At 47.0% G+C, this 18,533-nt stretch overlaps 1 protein-coding gene across 1 annotated transcript in view; it reads right to left on the reverse strand.

Moving 5' to 3' along the window:
- Positions 1-18,533, reverse strand: part of LOC123756252 (neurotrimin) — an 82,575-nt gene that overhangs the window by 9,362 nt on the left and 54,680 nt on the right. Inside the window, exons 6-10 of the mRNA XM_069336605.1 lie at positions 15,244-15,402; positions 12,468-12,728; positions 11,904-12,041; positions 4,241-4,390; positions 2,860-2,973 (exon numbers count right to left, since the gene is read on the reverse strand). Coding sequence (XP_069192706.1) covers positions 2,860-2,973; positions 4,241-4,390; positions 11,904-12,041; positions 12,468-12,728; positions 15,244-15,402 — 822 coding nt within the window. The remainder of the gene's footprint in view (positions 1-2,859; positions 2,974-4,240; positions 4,391-11,903; positions 12,042-12,467; positions 12,729-15,243; positions 15,403-18,533) is intronic.

Below are 18,533 nucleotides of genomic sequence, written 5' to 3' on the forward strand. Positions count from 1 at the left end.
TGGCGGTGGCGGCTGTGGTAGTGGCTGTGGTAGCGGCTGTGGTAGTGGCTGTAGCGGCTGTGGCGGCGGCTGCGGCGGTGGCTGCGGCGGTGGCTGTGGCGGGGAGCGGTGGCGGGAGCCGCTCCGGTACTTTTCAATAACGAGGACACTCCTGCCAGGATGAACGCCATCAGAGGCATGTCTAATAACGCCGCCCCCACCACGGCCTGTAGCCCTTCCGTAGTGTAACTTGGTAACGTTATTCCCGGCGTGGAACTTGACAGTGTGGTACACCGCGTGGAACTTGACAGTGTGGTACACCGCGTGGAACTTGACAGTGTGGTACACCGCGTGGAACTTGACAGTGTGGTACACCGCGTGGAACTTGACAGTGTGGTACACCGCGTGGAACTTGACAGTGTGGTACACCGCGTGGAACTTGACAGTGTGGTACACCGCGTGGAACTTGACAGTGTGGTACACCGCGTGGAACTTGACAGTGTGGTACGCCGCGTGGAACTTGACAGTGTGGTACACCGCGTGGAACTTGACAGTGTGGTACGCCGCGTGGAACTTGACAGTGTGGTACACCGCGTGGAACTTGACAGTGTGGTACGCCGCGTGGAACTTGACAGTGTGGTACACCGCGTGGAACTTGACAGTGTGGCGCACCGCGTGGAACTTGACAGTGTGGCGCACCGCGTGGAACTTGACAGTGTGGTACACCGCGTGGAACTTGACAGTGTGGTACACCGCGTGGAACTTGACAGTGTGGTACGCCGCGTGGAACTTGACAGTGTGGTACACCGCGTGGAACTTGACAGTGTGGCGCACCGCGTGGAACTTGACAGTGTGGCGCACCGCGTGGAACTTGACAGTGTGGTACACCGCGTGGAACTTGACAGTGTGGTACACCGCGTGGAACTTGACAGTGTGGTACACCGCGTGGAACTTGACAGTGTGGTACACCGCGTGGAACTTGACAGTGTGGTACACCGCGTGGAACTTGACAGTGTGGTACACCGCGTGGAACTTGACAGTGTGGTACACCGCGTGGAACTTGACAGTGTGGTACACCGCGTGGAACTTGACAGTGTGGCACACCGCGTGGAACTTGACAGTGTGGCACACCGCGTGGAACTTGACAGTGTGGTACACCGCGTGGAACTTGACAGTGTGGTACGCCGCGTGGAACTTGACAGTGTGGTACACCGCGTGGAACTTGACAGTGTGGTACACCGCGTGGAACTTGACAGTGTGGTACGCCGCGTGGAACTTGACAGTGTGGTACGCCGCGTGGAACTTGACAGTGTGGTACACCGCGTGGAACTTGACAGTGTGGTACACCGCGTGGAACTTGACAGTGTGGTACACCGCGTGGAACTTGACAGTGTGGTACACCGCGTGGAACTTGACAGTGTGGTACACCGCGTGGAACTTGACAGTGTGGCACACCGCGTGGAACTTGACAGTGTGGTACGCCGCTTGGAACTTGATGAAGGTGAAAGGTTGAACAGGAAATTGACAGGTGCAAGTACTTACTGTTACATAAACCAGGCCAGTGTGACAATATCGAACACGGAGACAGTCTAAGGACTGAGACCTGGGATACGAGGAGGGGGGGGCGCTGCCCCAACCACTTTGACCATGTATCGGGCAATGTTTACAAAGTATCGCACCTGGCCAAACCTCGTGGACAACCATAACAGGAGCTTAGCCACCTGTGCTGGCTGTGCTATTCTCAGGATCATAATTCCTGAAGTAATCATAAATTCCTTAATTGCCGCACATCTAGAACGTGTTCTTTCAACACGTTGATAAACATGAAATTTAATAAATTAATCATATGTGAAATTTGGTTTGTTATCTAAATGAGTTTCTAGGGGTCAGGATTCAGATGAGTTGATGAAGATAACTCTTAGCTTGAAGATTTATTAAAATTATCAGGAACGCTACTAATGAACCTAAGTTTAAACGAGAGAGAGAGAGAGAGAGAGAGAGAGAGAGAGAGAGAGAGAGAGAGAGAGAGAGAGAGAGAGAGAGAGAGAGAGAGAGAGAGAGAGAGACAGAGAGAGAGAGAGAGAGAGAGAGAGAGAGAGAGAGAGAGAGAGAGAGAGAGAGAGAGAGAGAGAGAGAGAGAGAGAGAGACAGACAGACAGACAGACAGACAGACAGACAGACAGACAGACAGACATACAGAGAGAGAGAGAGAGAGAGAGAGAGAGAGAGAGAGAGAGAGAGAGAGAGAGAGAGAGAGAGAGACAGAGAGAGGGAGAGAGAGAGACAGAGAGAGAGAGAGAGAGAGAGAGAGAGAGAGAGAGAGAGAGAGAGAGAGACAGAGAGGTTAGAGTTGCAGACGATGAGTCACAATAACGTGGCTAAAACATGTTGACCCACACACTAGAAGGTCAAGGGACGACGACGTTTCGGTCCGTCCTGGACCATTCTCAAATCGACTTGAGAATGGTCCAGGACGGACCGAAACGTCGTCGTCCCTTGACCTTCTAGTGTGTGGTCTGGTCAACAAGAGGTTATAGTTCTTCCAGGCCTCTTAGGATATATGATAACATAGATTATAAACATCAGCACCATTCCTAATGAACTCTTAAGAGTCAGTAAGAAAGTGTCACCTAGCGTGTGTGTGGGAATTACCAAAGAAGGCACCAAGCTGGGAAGGCTATGTAGCACCAAGTCCGTGTGTGTGAGGCAGGGTGAGAGGTAGGGTGAGAGAGGCAGGGTGAGAGGTAGGGTGAGAGAGGCAGGGTGAGAGGTAGGGTGAGAGAGGCAGGGTGAGAGGTAGGGTGAGAGAGGTAGGGTGAGAGAGGTAGGGTGAGAGAGGTAGGGTGGGAGAGGCAGGATGAGAGAGATAGGGAGGCTTACCTTTCTTGATGATGGTGGTGGGGGTGGTTGTCCCCAACTCCCCAGACGTCTCCTCCTCCCCCTCCCCAGCTTCTGAGAGCCCTTCGTTCACCTGAGACTTGGGCGGCTCTATCTCTGTGGGCGGCAATGTTGACAAGTATTAAATTGATGTATATACATACATTCATACATATTCATATAGGCATACATTATATAATCACAAAAATATAAATATATAAACAAATATATATGCCTGAGGGAGTAGGAACCAGAGGTAGAACAGAAATACAGGTCTAATTGACCAGACCACACACTAGAAGGTGAAGGGACGACGACGTTTCGGTCCGTCCTGGACCATTCTCAATCGACTTGAGAATGGTCCAGGACGGACCGAAACGTCGTCGTCCCTTCACCTTCTAGTGTGTGGTCTGGTCAAGTTAGTCTCGAGCAAGACCAGAGAATATTAGAGGTGAGAAGGCAGCAAACACATTCATGAAGATCGTATATAGAGATGAGGGTAATGGTGAGACGGGAGCCGGTCGGCCGAGCGGACAGCACGCTGGACTTGTGATCCTGTGGTCCTGGGTTCGATCCCAGGCGCCGACGAGAAACAATGGGCAGAGTTTCTTTCACTCTATGCCCCTGTTACCTAGCAGTAAAATAGGTACCTGGGTGTTAGTCAGCTGTCACGAGCTGCTTCCTGGGGGTGGAGGCCTGGTCGAGGACCGCACCGCGGGTACACTAAAGCCCCGAAATCACCTCAAGATGGGTTTAGGCCCATGGGAAGAGGAAATTAAGTTTACAGATATCTAAAAATGATCTTGATCATATCTGTGTGCAAGACCACCAGTTCAATATGACCAATTACAGTAGTTATCAACGATAGAAAAAGTTCAGAGCAACAGCAGAGGATCAATATGAATTCTGCCACATTACTGGTCGTGTCAAATTAAACCTGTTGGGCAGGAAATTACAGCATCAGCTAGTGCTCTCTAGAGTGGAGTACTGCTGCACAATGACAGCCCCTTTCAGAGCTGGAGAAATTGCTGACCTGGAGAGCGTGCAGAGATCCTTTACTGCTAGAACCCACTCAGTAAAAAATCTAAACTACTAGGACCGACTAAAATGTCTAAATCTGTATTCTCTAGAGTGCAGGACACCCCTAGCGGGTCCTGGAACAACCAACGGGTCCTAGGACAGCCAAACAGGACAGGAAGCCAACGGCTTGTCGAAAGTCCCTAGCAGAATGTAGTTAGTATGGTGAATAGGTAGGATAGCGATGGAGTGTGTGTATGTAGTATCCTGACTATCACTGGTACACACGTAGCTATCCCTCCCTCCCTCTCCCTCTCCCTCTCCCTCTCCCTCTCTCTCTCTCTCCCTCTCCCTCTCTCCGTCTTACCGTAGATCCTGATGGCTCCATCAGTCTCCCCGAGGGAGTTCTTGGCCACACATCTGAAGGTGCCGAAGTCCTGTCGGGTCACCCCTCGTATTCTCAGCCTCATATATAGTTTATAGAACGTCTCTGCCAACACTGGTTCGAATCTCTCACCTGGGAGGTTCATACACAAGAATCTCTCTTAGAAAATGTATACATATATTAATATATACTTTATAGGTATGTGTATAGAGTGTGTATATATATATATAAATGTATGTTTGTGTATATTAAAATCCCAAATAATGAATAAAGCGGAAAATAATCACGTATGAAGCATATGTTTAATATTTCATGTTTATTTGTTTATTATATGTCCTCAGGGGCTTCACTCACACAAAATGATTAAATACAGAACACAATTTTTTTTACAGAAATATTATACTACAGAGCTCCTGCCATTCAGAGCTCCTGCCATTCAGAGCTCCTGCCATTCAGAGCTCCTGCCATTCAGAGCTCCTGCCATTCAGAGCTCCTGCCATTCAGAGCTCCAGTCATTCAGAGCTCCTGCCATTCAGAGCTCCCGTCATTCAGAGCTCCTGCCATTCAGAGCTTCCGTCATTCAGAGCTCCTGCCATTCAGAGCTCCCGTCATTCATTGCTCCTGCCATTCAGAGCTCCCGTCATTCAGAGCTCCCGTCATTCAGAGCTCCTGCCATTCAGAGCTCCCGTCATTCAGAGCTTCCGTCATTCAGAGCTGCCATTCAGAGCTCCTGCCATTCAGAGCTCCCGTCATTCAGAGCTCCTGCCATTCAGAGCTCCAGCCATTCAGAGCTCCAGTCATTCAGAGCTCCTGCCATTCAGAGCTCCTCCCATTCAGAGCTCCTGCCATTCAGAGCTCCCGTCATTCAGAGCTCCAGCCATTCAGAGCTCCAGCCATTCAGAGCTCCTGCCATTCAGAGCTCCAGCCATTCAGAGCTCCAGCCATTCAGAGCTCCTGCCATTCAGAGCTCTCGCCATTCAGAGCTCCAGCCATTCAGAGCTCCAGCCATTCAGAGCTCCTGCCATTCAGAGCTCCAGCCATTCAGAGCTCCAGCCATTCAGAGCTCCTGCCATTCAGAGCTCCAGCCATTCAGAGCTCCAGCCATTCAGAGCTCCTGCCATTCAGAGCTGCCATTCAGAGCTCCAGCCATTCAGAGCTCCTGCCATTCAGAGCTCTCGCCATTCAGAGCTCCAGCCATTCAGAGCTCCAGCCATTCAGAGCCTCCATCAATCAGAACACCCACCATTCAAAACACACAAATCAGAACTACAGCTACTAATAACTACAGCTACTCAGAACTACAGCTACTCAGAACTACAGCTACTCAGAACTACAGCTACTAATAACTACAGCTACTCAGAACCACAGCGACTCAGAACTACAGCTACTCAGAGCTACAGCGACTCAGAACTACAGCTACTCAGAACTACAGCTACTCAGAACTACAGCTACTCAGAACTACAGCTACTCAGAACTACAGCTACTCAGAACTACAGCTACTCAGAACTACAGCAATACAGAACTACAGCAATACAGAACTACAGCTATACAGAACTACAGCTACTCAGAACTACAGCTACTCAGAACTACAGCAATACAGAACTACAGCAATACAGAACTACAGCTACTCAGAACTACAGCTACTCAGAACTACAGCTACTCAGAACTACAGCTACTCAGAACTACAGCAATACAGAACTACAGCTATACAGAACTACAACTACTCAGAACTACAGCTACTCAGAACTACAGCTACTCAGAACTACAGCTACTCAGAACTACAGCTACTCATAACTACAGCAATACAGAACTACAGCTATACAGAACTACAGCTACTCAGAACTACAGCTACTCAGAACTACAGCTACTCAGAACTACAGCAATACAGAACTACAGCTATACAGAACTACAGCTACTCAGAACTACAGCTACTCAGAACTACAGCTACTCAGAACTACAGCAATACAGAACTACAGCTATACAGAACTACAGCTACTCAGAACTACAGCTACTCAGAACTACAGCTACTCAGAACTACAGCAATACAGAACTACAGCTATACAGAACTACAGCTACTCAGAACTACAGCTACTCAGAACTACAGCTACTCAGAACTACAGCTATACAGAACTACAGCTACTCAGAACTACAGCTACTCAGAACTACAGCTACTCAGAACTACAGCTACTCAGAACTACAGCTACTCAGAACTACAGCTACTCAGAACTATAGCTACTCAGAACTACAGCTACTCAGAACCACAGCTACTCAGAACTACAGCTACTCAGAACTACAGCTACTCAGAACTACAGCTACTCAGAACTACAGCTACTCAGAACTACAGCTACTCAGAACTACAGCTACTCAGAACTATAGCTACTCAGAACTACAGCTACTCAGAACCACAGCTACTCAGAACTACAGCTACTCAGAACTACAGCTACTCAGAACTACAGCTACTCAGAACTACAGCTACTCAGAACTACAGCTACTCAGAACTACAGCAATACAGAACTACAGCTACTCAGAACTACAGCTACTCAGAACTACAGCAATACAGAACTACAGCTACTCAGAACTACAGCTACTCAGAACTATAGCTACTCATAACTACAGCTACTCAGAACCACAGCTACTCAGAACTACAGCAATACAGAAGTGGAGAACTATCCTAATAAGAAATTACTAATATAAACTCATCCCAATCAAGAACTACTAGATCTTTATATTTAAAATTAATTATTAAGATTTGGATTTTTGAGAATTTGAGATTTAAGATTTGACGTTGAGACATCAGCCTATTGTTGGCACTCTTGGCACTCCGTTTGGCACTCCAACAACGTTGGTGTCGTTAACGTATAATACACGACCTATTAGTTGACAGAACAAAGTTGTTTGCGTAATAAAAGGCTACGAACGTGTCGAATCTGTGAAAAACTGTATCACATCGTGGTTCAGTGGGGTATTGCGTGTGTCCAGGGAGTTTGGGGACGTGTGTTGGATCCCATTGTATTGCTCCAGGATTGTCTGACACACACAGGGTGTAACTGACACACGCAATACCCATTGAAAACATGATGTGATACAGAACACAGGGTGTAACTTGGGCCCTCCAGTTTGCACCATGTGTTACCTGGTTGATACCTGGTTGATGGGGTTCTGGGAGTTCTTCTACTCCCCAAGCCCGGCCCGAGGCCAGGCTCGACTTGTGAGAGTTTGGTCCACCAGGCTGTTGCTTGGAGCGGCCCGCAGGGTCACGTACCCACCACAGCCCGGCTGATCCGGAACTTCTCTTAGAAAACCGTCCAGTTTTCTCTTGAAGATGTCCACGGTTGTTCCGGCAATATTTCTTATGCTCGCTGGCTTGCTCGCTGTTAAGATCTTGCCATAATAAAGGTTCTGTGCCAGATGAACAAATCCACAAGGGCCGTGACGAGGATTCGAACCTGCGTCCGGGAGCATCCCAGACACTGCCTTAATCGACTGAGCTACGACAGGGTACAACGACTGAGCTACGACAGGGTACTACCATGTCGTAGTAATAAAACTACAGGGTACTACCCTGTCGTAGTTCAGTCGATTAAGGCAGTGTCTGGGATGCTCCCGGACGCAGGTTCGAATCCTCGTCACGGCCCTTGTGGATTTGTTCATTTGATGCATCACGTTAGTGTGATCTCTGTGTGTAATAGGGTAGTTCTGTGCCAATTCATTAACTAGTGTTGTGTTGATTATTAGTTGATTCTTGTTAACATGGTGAGTTAAGATGAGTGTACAGGTATGAGTAGGTAGATTATCTACTCATGGCATGGGTCTAAGAGTTTACTTGGTGGAGGAATAAAGTGCTCTCCCACAAACATCATTCACAAACTCTCAAATCTTCTACCATTCAGGGTTCTCACCTCTTAGGACTAAGGGGGGGGGGCGGTACCGTTACTACATCATGGTAACGGGTCACTCTAACAACGGAGCCAACATATCCAGGCCTCAATACCATTAATTCTTAGTTTACAGAGTTCCAATCATACCACGCAATTCAGAGCTCAAACAATTCAGATGTCAAATCATGTCATTCAAAGTTTCAATCAAACAATTCGCAACTCTTGCCATTCAGATCACCAACATACCATTAAGATCTTGAACCTTACTATTCAGATTACCAACCATACCATTCAGATCTAGAACTGAACCATTCAGAGCTCAAATCATATTATTTATCAGATCAAACCATGCCATTTAGATTTCCAGTCATTTACAGCTATAACCATAGAGCTATAACCATGCCACCAAGAGCTCCAATGATACTATTTAGAGCCTTTTGAAGCTTACTATTTATAGGTTTATCTGAGCACGAATTTGCTCTCAGTATATTTTGCTTCTGACCACTGACTGTACATAATGTTGAACTTAGATACTTTAATTTTTATACAAAATTTGAGCTGGTTCATGTGTCTGTGTTTACCCTAAACTGTTTTCCGTGTTATTTTCTTTTTCTATTTCTTTTTGACCTTTTTTTTCCTTGCATAAAACAATGAGAGCAGTTGAGCAGGGACATTGGTAGGGTGCTGGTCAACCAGTGACCTGAAGTCTTGACCTGAACTCTTGACCTTAGCGCCTACTGCTGACAGAGTACAATTGTCACTCAGTGGCATGCACTCTTGGCATTCGTGACATTAGTCTGCACTTGTTTGAGTTAAACTCTGGTAGCCACTTGTTGGACAATTTTTTGATTCTGTCGAGGTCATCCACTAATGCCCCGTATGACCTGTATGACCTGCCCGAAACACTTTGCGTAATAGTGGCTTTAGGCATTATATGTACTAGCTCTATCTATAAATCCATCATCTTTTCTATCTTACCTTGTATGTATGTACCTTACCTGAATAAACAATTATTTATTTATTTATTTATTATGTATTTATTATAATGTTTTGCGTTTGCCACCATTCTGAACCTTCTAATAATATGTGTATTATTGGAAAATAATGAGGAAGGTGTCTATGCTCTCTAGAATCTAGTTAATGCAGACGAAGAGTCACAATAACGTGGCTGAAGATATGTTAACCAGAACATATACTAGAAGGTGAAGGGACGATGACGTTTCGGTCCGTCCTGGACTATTATGAAGTCGATTGTGTGTACATAATCGCCCACTCGTAATCGACTTGATAATGGTCCCAGGACGGACCGAAACGTCGTCGTCCCTTCACCTTCTAGTGTGTGGTTTAGTCTACAATCTAGTTGATCATCGACATGATCAGAAGCAAAACATCTTTGGAGACGTCTCCTGTGGGACACAACTGCTAAGATACGTAACTTTGTGTCTTCTGTCGATTTGTTACTTATTTAAGGAACATCTTCCCCTCCCGTCACCCCAGCCTGTGACTGTCCATAGACAGTATACACACACCCGTTTCTCCTCTTGGTCGACCGGTTCTGTCATGTTAATGAACCATGATTTGTAGTTCCTGAAATCATGTTGGTGCTGTGTATGATGCATTGTATTGTATGTACTGTATGTTTAACTGTATTAAGTATTGTATGTACTGTATGTTTAACTGTATTAAGTATTGTATGTACTGTATAACTACTAAGGCTCAGTAGTGCTACGTTTGACTGTAATACATCACACTCATATATGCTATCTTGCCCCCCCCCCCCCATGTGTTATCATACAGATGTACGCTTAGATTACTCTGTAATCTAAGAGATTACAGAGTAATCCACGCTCTCCCACTAAGGAAAGCTGTACTTTCCTACCTGTACTCTCCTAAATGTGCTTGCACGATCGACCATCGGATTTTATTATAGCCTTAAGACCATTCTTAGCCAAAGCAATGACTCAAGTCACACATTTATTGCTTCATATTTGCATTCAATATTGTGCATCGAGTTTACTTTATTAATTTTGTTGATAATTTCTTGCCCTTATTGACAATTTTAACACTTTGGGATGAGCAGATAAATGGTTGTTAGAGTTCAACCCCCAATACGAGTCCAGGACGGACCGAAACGACGTCATCTCTTCACCTTCTAGTGTGTGGTCTGGTCAACATATTTCAGCCACGTTATTGTGACTCCTCGCCTGCCATTTAGAAGCCCACTTGTGTATTTATATTTGACCACTGCACAAAGTGGTCAAGGGTACTCAGGTACTGGTCATGGTAAGGGTACTGGTTAAGGGCCATCAGAGCCCTAGAGGACAGGAGGAACAGAGACGAATATAGGTGGAGTCTGAACACGCAAATAACAAAGAACTACAAGGACGTACTTTAACCCTGTACGGAGGTTCAGAGTGGCATACACAGGAAGGAGGAGCCATGGAAGCCACCTCCATCTTCAACCTCAGGGGCCAGATACGACAACAAACTCGCATCTCATTAAAGTCAACAAGAAGAACTCGCACAGTATCAGAGCATAGCTGGAGCATCAAGAGCTTGAGCATAGCTGGAGCATCAAGAGCTTGAGCATAGCTGGAGCATCAAGAGCTGGAGCATAGCTGGAGCATCAGGAGCTTGAGTTTAAGGATCATTCACTCCTAAACTGTCTGGCATTTGTAGCATGTTCTTTCGATGTGTAGATGAGCAAGGAAATAATGCTATTCGACCACACGAAGGCACTGGTGCCAGTCGACCACACGAAGGCACTGGTGCCAGTCGACCACACGAAGGCACTGTTGCCAGTCGACCACACGAAGACACTGTTGCCAGTCGACCACACGAAGGCCCTGGTGCCAGTCGACCACACGAAGGCACTGGCGCCAGTCGACCACACGAAGGCACTGGTGCCAGTCGACCACACGAAGGCACTGGCGCCAGTCGACCACACGAAGGCACTGGCGCCAGTCGACCACACGAAGGCACTGGTGCCAGTCGACCACACGAAGGCACTGGTGCCAGTCGACCACACGAAGGCCCTGGCGCCAGTCGACCACACGAAGGCACTGGTGCCAGTCGACCACACGAAGGCACTATAGTGCCAGTCGACCACACGAAGGCCCTGGTGCCAGTCGACCACACGAAGGCACTATAGTGCCAGTCGACCACACGAAGGCCCTGGTGCCAGTCGACCACACGAAGGCCCTGGTGCCCGTCGACCACACGAAGGCCCTAGTGCCAGTCGACCACACGAAGGCACTATAGTGCCAGTCGACCACACGAAGGCACTAGTGCCAGTCGACCACACGAAGGCACTATAGTGCCAGTCGACCACACGAAGGCACTATAGTGCCAGTCGACCACACGCAGGCACTATAGTGCCAGTCGACCACACGAAGGCACTAGTGCCAGTCGACCACACGAAGGCACTATAGTGCCAGTCGACCACACGAAGGCACTATAGTGCCAGTCGACCACACGCAGGCACTATAGTGCCAGTCGACCACACGAAGGCACTATAGTGCCAGTCGACCACACGAAGGCACTGGTGCCAGTCGACCACACGAAGGCACTGGTGCCAGTTCATACTATATCTAACACATTCATATCGAAATATTAAACTGAATTCATTACGAAAAATTAACAATAAATAACAATTAACGTTAAATATACACATTCCAGGCCTCAGCTGATGTTAACTCTTAGCTCATTGCTCATTGTCACCAGAAATCTAGTTCTAACTTGCAACAAATAAGACGAATGTTTCTCACCTGCGACGATCATGTTCCCGGAGGTGTCAGTCCAGTAGTTGATGCTTCTGGGGAAGGCCTCGGTCTGGCACTCAATGGTCAGGTCTTGGCCCACGTAGGCACCTTCCAGCTGGTGTGGCACCCAGGCCATCGGCGCGACTGTGTCGGGGGGATAGAGGAAAGGGGGGATAGATGAGGGGTCAAGTAAAGGCAGAGTTGATGGGGATGGTGGTTAGTGGATGAGGATGAGAATGAAGATGATGGTTAGTAGATGGAGAGAATTGGTTTCGTAAATTTACTGACAATATTCTGACAATTCGTATCCATCTTCTTCTATTTCCTTTGTCTATTCCTTCTACTTCCCTCCCTTCTTATCTAACCCTTATATCTCTGTCTCTGTTTCTGTCTCAAGGTTCCCGTGTTTCTGTCTGTTTTCATGTCTGTCAACTTGTCCCTATCTTTCATTTCCTTAATTTCTTCTCATTTCCCCGGTGTTCATAGCCCTCATGACATAACCACTCGCCACACTAACGCGAAGTTAGTGTCACGCACTAACTTCGTGTTAGTTAGCGGCGCACCACTCACACTGGACGCGGAGGTGGGCTCTCTTGCTGATGGAGGGCGGGATGCCGTTGGAAGCGATGCAGAGGTACGACCCCATCTGGAGTCTGGACACCTTCTTCAGCACCAGCGTCTCTCCCTCTACGACCCGCGTCGTCCCTCCTCGTCTTGGGTGTCCTGAGACGTCGCGGCTGTGGGCACGGCCGATGCCCACCACGTCGTGCCCCGCTGGGCCTGACGCACTTGCGTCAGGCCCTGAAGAGCCACTTTCACTCACGTCCCGTCCTGCAAGTTAAAGCAGATTGGGCATGAGGCATTGATTCAGATGCAACTACACTCATACGTGGGTGGTGAGGTGTTACCTCGTCCAATTCTGACGATGGCTGCAACTACACCCAATCCACGCCCAATCAACTACGCCCAATCATGAAATTAGAGTTCTAAAGTTGCCCTCATTTGATACGAGAGCTGAATCTATGCTCATACTGCTCTTAGAACCCAAAACCCCCCAAAAACTTGTCACCAGAGCCGGAGTACACGTTAACCACTTCACCAACGATCGTTAGTGAAGTGGTTTCAGTACTGTGTATGCCAGGAGGATGATCCCAGGCAACGGAGATTCGAACCCTGGTCGTATGTGAAGAGTTCGAAGAGGTGATTCTATATAATGTACACAGACACATAAACACACGCCCCACGCAAGCACGCACACACACACACACACACGTAGCCTGGGACAAAGCTCTCTTACACAACTCTCATGGAGCAAGCCCTTGCTTTACCTCCTGCTGGTGCTCCCTGAGCCACGCTAACACCAGAAGGAACACACCGTGATACGTAACACGAACACACACACACACACACACAACCTTAAACAATCTAGCCGCGGATTCAATACCCGGCTCCAGACCTAAATCCCAACACAAAATAACCAAAATCCTCCCAAACTTCATTGCTCATTCACCGCCCACTCGAGGGATTGTATCAGCTTCACCCCAGATGCTGCACGGAGACGAGCATTGTTGCGATTCAACAATTGTCATTGTACGCGTTGCCTCCTCCGGACCAACTAACAGAGTTGACTGTTCATTCACGTTTAACCTCTGATACGTAAGTCCTGAGCCTGCCTCTCTTGACTCTAAACCTTTACGTGGAGAACTCTAAATGTTTAATGAAGTCTCTGTGGTTATATAGGGGGGCCCCCTGAAGGCAGCCAGGGACATAACGGATGTATAGGGGCCCTCAGACAGGGACATGTGAGATGTATTGATGTCCTGAGGGCAGCCAGGACACTACGAGAGTATATGGGATCTTAAGTCAGCCAGGGAAGCAAAGGGTACACTATTACACACAAGGGGGGATACACAAGGGGGGGATACACAAGGGGTACACACAGGGTCCCTGAATCAGCTAAGGAGGCTAACGGTACACACAGGGTCCCTGAATCAGCCAAGGAGGCTAACGGTACACACAGGGGTCCCTGAATCAGCCAAGGAGGCTAACGGTACACACAGGGTCCCTGAGGCAATCCTCTCGACGCTCAACATTTCCCGCCAAAAAAGTCTAAGAATTCCTTCCAGGAAAATGAAGGCAACATTTCAATAAGCTGTGAACGCTTCGAATGTTTACCTCTTTGCGAAGCTGTTTCCCTAGTCACAAAGGCTTGAAAATTCCAGGTAGAAGCTTCGGACGAAGGGAAGATCCCTTGAGCATGTCAATGTCACTAAATATTTAATAACAATTATATATATATAATATATATCTCACATATATCAAGTACTCTGATTTTAACTATCAATTAAGCATTCTAAATTACTAGCTTTCTTTCCACCAATAATATTTCCTGAAATACATGGCTTGAACTAGCAATTATGGGTCTTAAATGACCAATTCTGCGTCTGAAATTGCCTGGTTTTAAATGCAAACAGGTGTTTCATATTGCCTAGCTTGAACAACGAGTTAAGTGTCTCAAATGGCCAACTACCTGACGGAGGGGCTACTTGACGGAGGGGCTACTTGACGGAGGGGGCTACTTGACGGAGGGGCTACTTGACGGAGGGGGCTACTTGACGGAGGGGCTACCTGACGGAGGGGGCTACTTGACGGAGGGGCTACTTGACGGAGGGTCTACCTGACGGAGGGGCTACTTGACGGAGGGTCTACCTGACGGAGGGGGCTACTTGACGGAGCGGCTACTTGACGGAGGGGCTACTTGACGAAGGGGCTACTTGACGGAGGGGCTACTTGACAGAGGGGCTACTTGACGAAGGGGCTACTTGACGGAGCGGCTACTTGACGGAGCGGCTACCTGACGGAGGGGCTACTTGACAGAGGGGCTACTTGACGGAGGGGGCTACTTGACGGTGGGGCTACTTGACGGAGGGGCTTCCTGACGGAGGGGCTACTTGACGAAGGGGGCTACTTGACGGAGGGGCTACTTGACGGAGGGGCTACTTGACAGAGGGGCTACTTGACGGAGGGGCTACTTGACGGTGGGGCTACTTGACGGAGGGGCTACTTGACGGAGGGGCTACTTGACGGAGGGGGCTACTTGACGGAGGGGCTACTTGACGGAGGGGCTACTTGACGGAGGGGCTACCTGACGGAGGGGGCTACTTGACGGAGGGGCTACTTGACGGAGGGTCTACCTGACGGAGGGTCTACCTGACGGAGGGGCTACTTGACGGAGGGGCTACTTGACGGAGGGGCTACTTGACGGAGGGGGCTACTTGATGGAGGGGCTACTTGACGGAGGGCTACTTGACGGAGGGGCTACTTGACGGAGGGGGACTCCACTGACCTGGTTGACCGGGGTCAGGAAGAATATCTTGGTTGTCCTCACGTCTCCAGATAATGGTGGGTGGCGGATGACCTCTAGCACGACATGTCAAGGTCACGTCTTGACCTTCTCGAATCGTGAGGTCACCGGACGACTCGCGGTCAATGATATCCGGCGGAACTGTGGTGAGAAAGGTGGGTTGGTTGATTAGATAATTGATCTACTCATTGAACAGTTAATTGGATGATTAAGCAATTCATAAAACTGATTTAATCATTTATCTATTCACTGGCAAGTTGATTGGATAATTGGCATCTTCTTTGAGTAATTAATTTATCAATTTGTTGAATGTTTATCAATGAATCAAACTGACGAGTGGATATTTGTATTCCATGATGTTTTAGGTTAATTGAGAGGGTTGATATTTTAATAATTGACCCATTAATTGATTGATTTTATAACTTAATTGACTCACTGGCTAATTCATGAAGTGAATAGGCCAGTGACTCATTCATCTCACACAGGGGTACGTCCACCCCAGACGCTCCCTCTAGTGTGTATATGTTCCAAGGTTGCTGCAGGGCAGGGGTTCTTAGCCTGAGGTCACTGGACCTCAAGGTTAAGAACCCCATCTTGAGGTTATCTTGAGATGATTTCGGGGCTTTAGTGTCCCCGCGGCCCGGTCCTCGACCAGGCCTCCACCGCCAGGAAGCAGCCCGTGACAGCTAACACCCAGGTACCTAATTTACTGCTAGGTAACAGGGGCATAGGGTGAAAGAAACTCTGCCCATTGTTTCTCGCCGGCGCCCGGGATCGAACCCGGGACCACAGGATCACAAGTCCAGCGTGCTGTCCGCTCGGCCGACCGGCTCTCTAAACAGGCTAATTCTAATCACATGTATTTTGAGTGATTTGTTTGGTTCATTTAACCATCATTAAGAGCAAAGGCAGAAATCGTCTTTCAATTGTTAATGAAATCCTTATGTGTTTCTCTAATGTACGACCTGGAATTATTTTAAAGTGTAAAAATGTTGAAAAACGCTGTTCTAGTGTGCATATGTTTCAGGGGTTGCTCTAGTGTGCATATGTTGCAAGTTTTCTCTATTTCAGGGGGCAGCTAACCTATGGCACTCGTGCCTAAAGTGGCACATAGCATGCAGTGCCGCCTCTTGATACGGTAAACCCCCACACACATCTATATCTCTAAAAGAGGAATTTGTATCTGTCTCTTTGTATGTGGTTGGACTCAAGACGTCTCATATACCTCTCCACAGCGAATTGTGATTGTAGAGGGAGTTTCAATGGGTGATTTAGCTCGAGACCCCATGTCCCCCCTTAAGTAGGATGGGGTCCCAATTGCAACAACCAATGACTCCTATGAAGCCTGATATGTGACACAAGATTTGTTAAGTGTTATCTACATTGAATCAACGTTATTTATGTTGATTCAAAGTTGTTTCAACGTTACTCTATACGTTATCCCACTTCGAGAGAGAATGTGGAGAGAGGGAGAACATGAAGGGAGAACATGAGAAAGAGAGAACATGAAAGGAGAACATGTAGAAGGGAGGGAGAATCTTTAAAAAAACATGACAGATCTTGAAATCCACTAGAAAGCAGCTGTTCAACCCTTTCAAGCAGAATAAACGAGCATCTCTTATTCAACCACTGAACACTTCAGCAGTTACAACGTCTAGGCCTCTGCAAGTCGCCTCAGGATACATAAAGTAAGTTAACATTAGACGAACTAAAATTGAAATGGCTGCGGTAAATTTATTTCGATAATTTCTATGTACAATTGACTGATTTACAAAGCAGCTCAACTTTGAGACAAGAGAAGTTAAGTTCGACTGTGAGACAAGAGAAGTTAAGTTCGACTGTGAGACAAGAGAAGTTAAGTTCGACTGTGAGACAAGAGAAGTTAAGTTCGACTTTGAGACAAGACAGGAGACTTAAGAGCTAAACGAATCAATGTTGAAACAGAGCGCTTAGTGATTGAATTAACGCAGAAATTAGCAGAAAAAATACAAAAAATTCTATATTTTTAAAATACAAAATTTCGCAATGACAGAATTAACGATATTTCCATCGACATATTCATGCGAGTCATTGATTTTTAATGATGAACTTTTGTAAAAAGTCTGATTATAGGAATAAGACTTTCTGAAGCAAGTAGTGAGACATAGGCAGCTCTCGTAACAAGTCAGTTCAAAGTCTGACATGAAATATTTCATTGTTAGAGCAGCAACAAGAGTTTCAACAAGAGTTTCAACAAGAGTAAAAATATGCTTAATTTTTTCTTGAAGAATGCTTTCATTTTCTTCGCCAAAGGTACGCAGGGAGAATGATGTTTAAGACTAGGGGGCCAATTTAGGAAGATGATCTTGAAAATATTCACTTTCCCCCTTTACACTAGTGTATTCCAAAGGTGCTGTAGTGTGTGTGTATGTTCCAAAGGTACTGTAGTGTGTGTGTGTATGTTCCAAAGTTGCTGTAGTGTGTGTGTATGTTCCAAAGGTGCTGTAGTGTGTGTGTGTTCCAAAGGTGCTGTAGTGTGTGTGTATGTTCCAAATGTGCTGTAGTGTGTGTGTGTATGTTCCAAAGATGCTGTAGTGTGTGTGTATGTTCCAAAGGTGCTGTAGTGTGTGTATGTTCCAAAGGTGCTCTAGTGTGTGTGTATGTTCCACAGGTGCTGTAGTGTGTTTGTGTACGTTACAAAGGTGCTTTTTGGATGACTCACTAGAACAAATCTAACATACTATAATTTTTTTTAAAAGCTAAATATGCACACTGGAGTTTCTTTGAAACACGCCATACTAGAACACCTTTGGAACTCTATACATAATAGAGCAGCTGTTATGAACTAGTTGTCTATAACTAGTCAACCCGTTCTCGCAAATTCGTAAAGTCAATATTGACTTATTAACTGTTTGAACGTCAGTTGTTATTAATGCTACATATGTAACTTTCAGTTCCATATCGTTACATGTTCTGTATAGTTAATGTGTATGAGGTGTTAAATAATTGGTATGAGTATTGTTATGTTTGTAAGTCTCTATATAAATGACGTGTGTGTGTGTGTGTGTGTGTGTGTGTGTGTGTGTGTGTGTGTGTGTGTGTGTGTGTGTGTGTGTGTGTGTGTGTGTGTGTATTCACCTAGTTGCGTTTGCGGGGGTTGAGCTTTGCTCTTTCGGCCCGCCTCTCAACTGTCAATCAACTGTTTACTACCTATTTTTTTCCACACCACACACACACCCCAGGAAGCAGCCCGTGACAGCTGACTAACATCCAGGTACCTATTTTACTGCTAG

This window comes from Procambarus clarkii, chromosome 36 (genome assembly GCF_040958095.1).
Source record: "Procambarus clarkii isolate CNS0578487 chromosome 36, FALCON_Pclarkii_2.0, whole genome shotgun sequence".
Classification (NCBI taxonomy): Eukaryota; Metazoa; Arthropoda; class Malacostraca; order Decapoda; family Cambaridae; genus Procambarus; species Procambarus clarkii.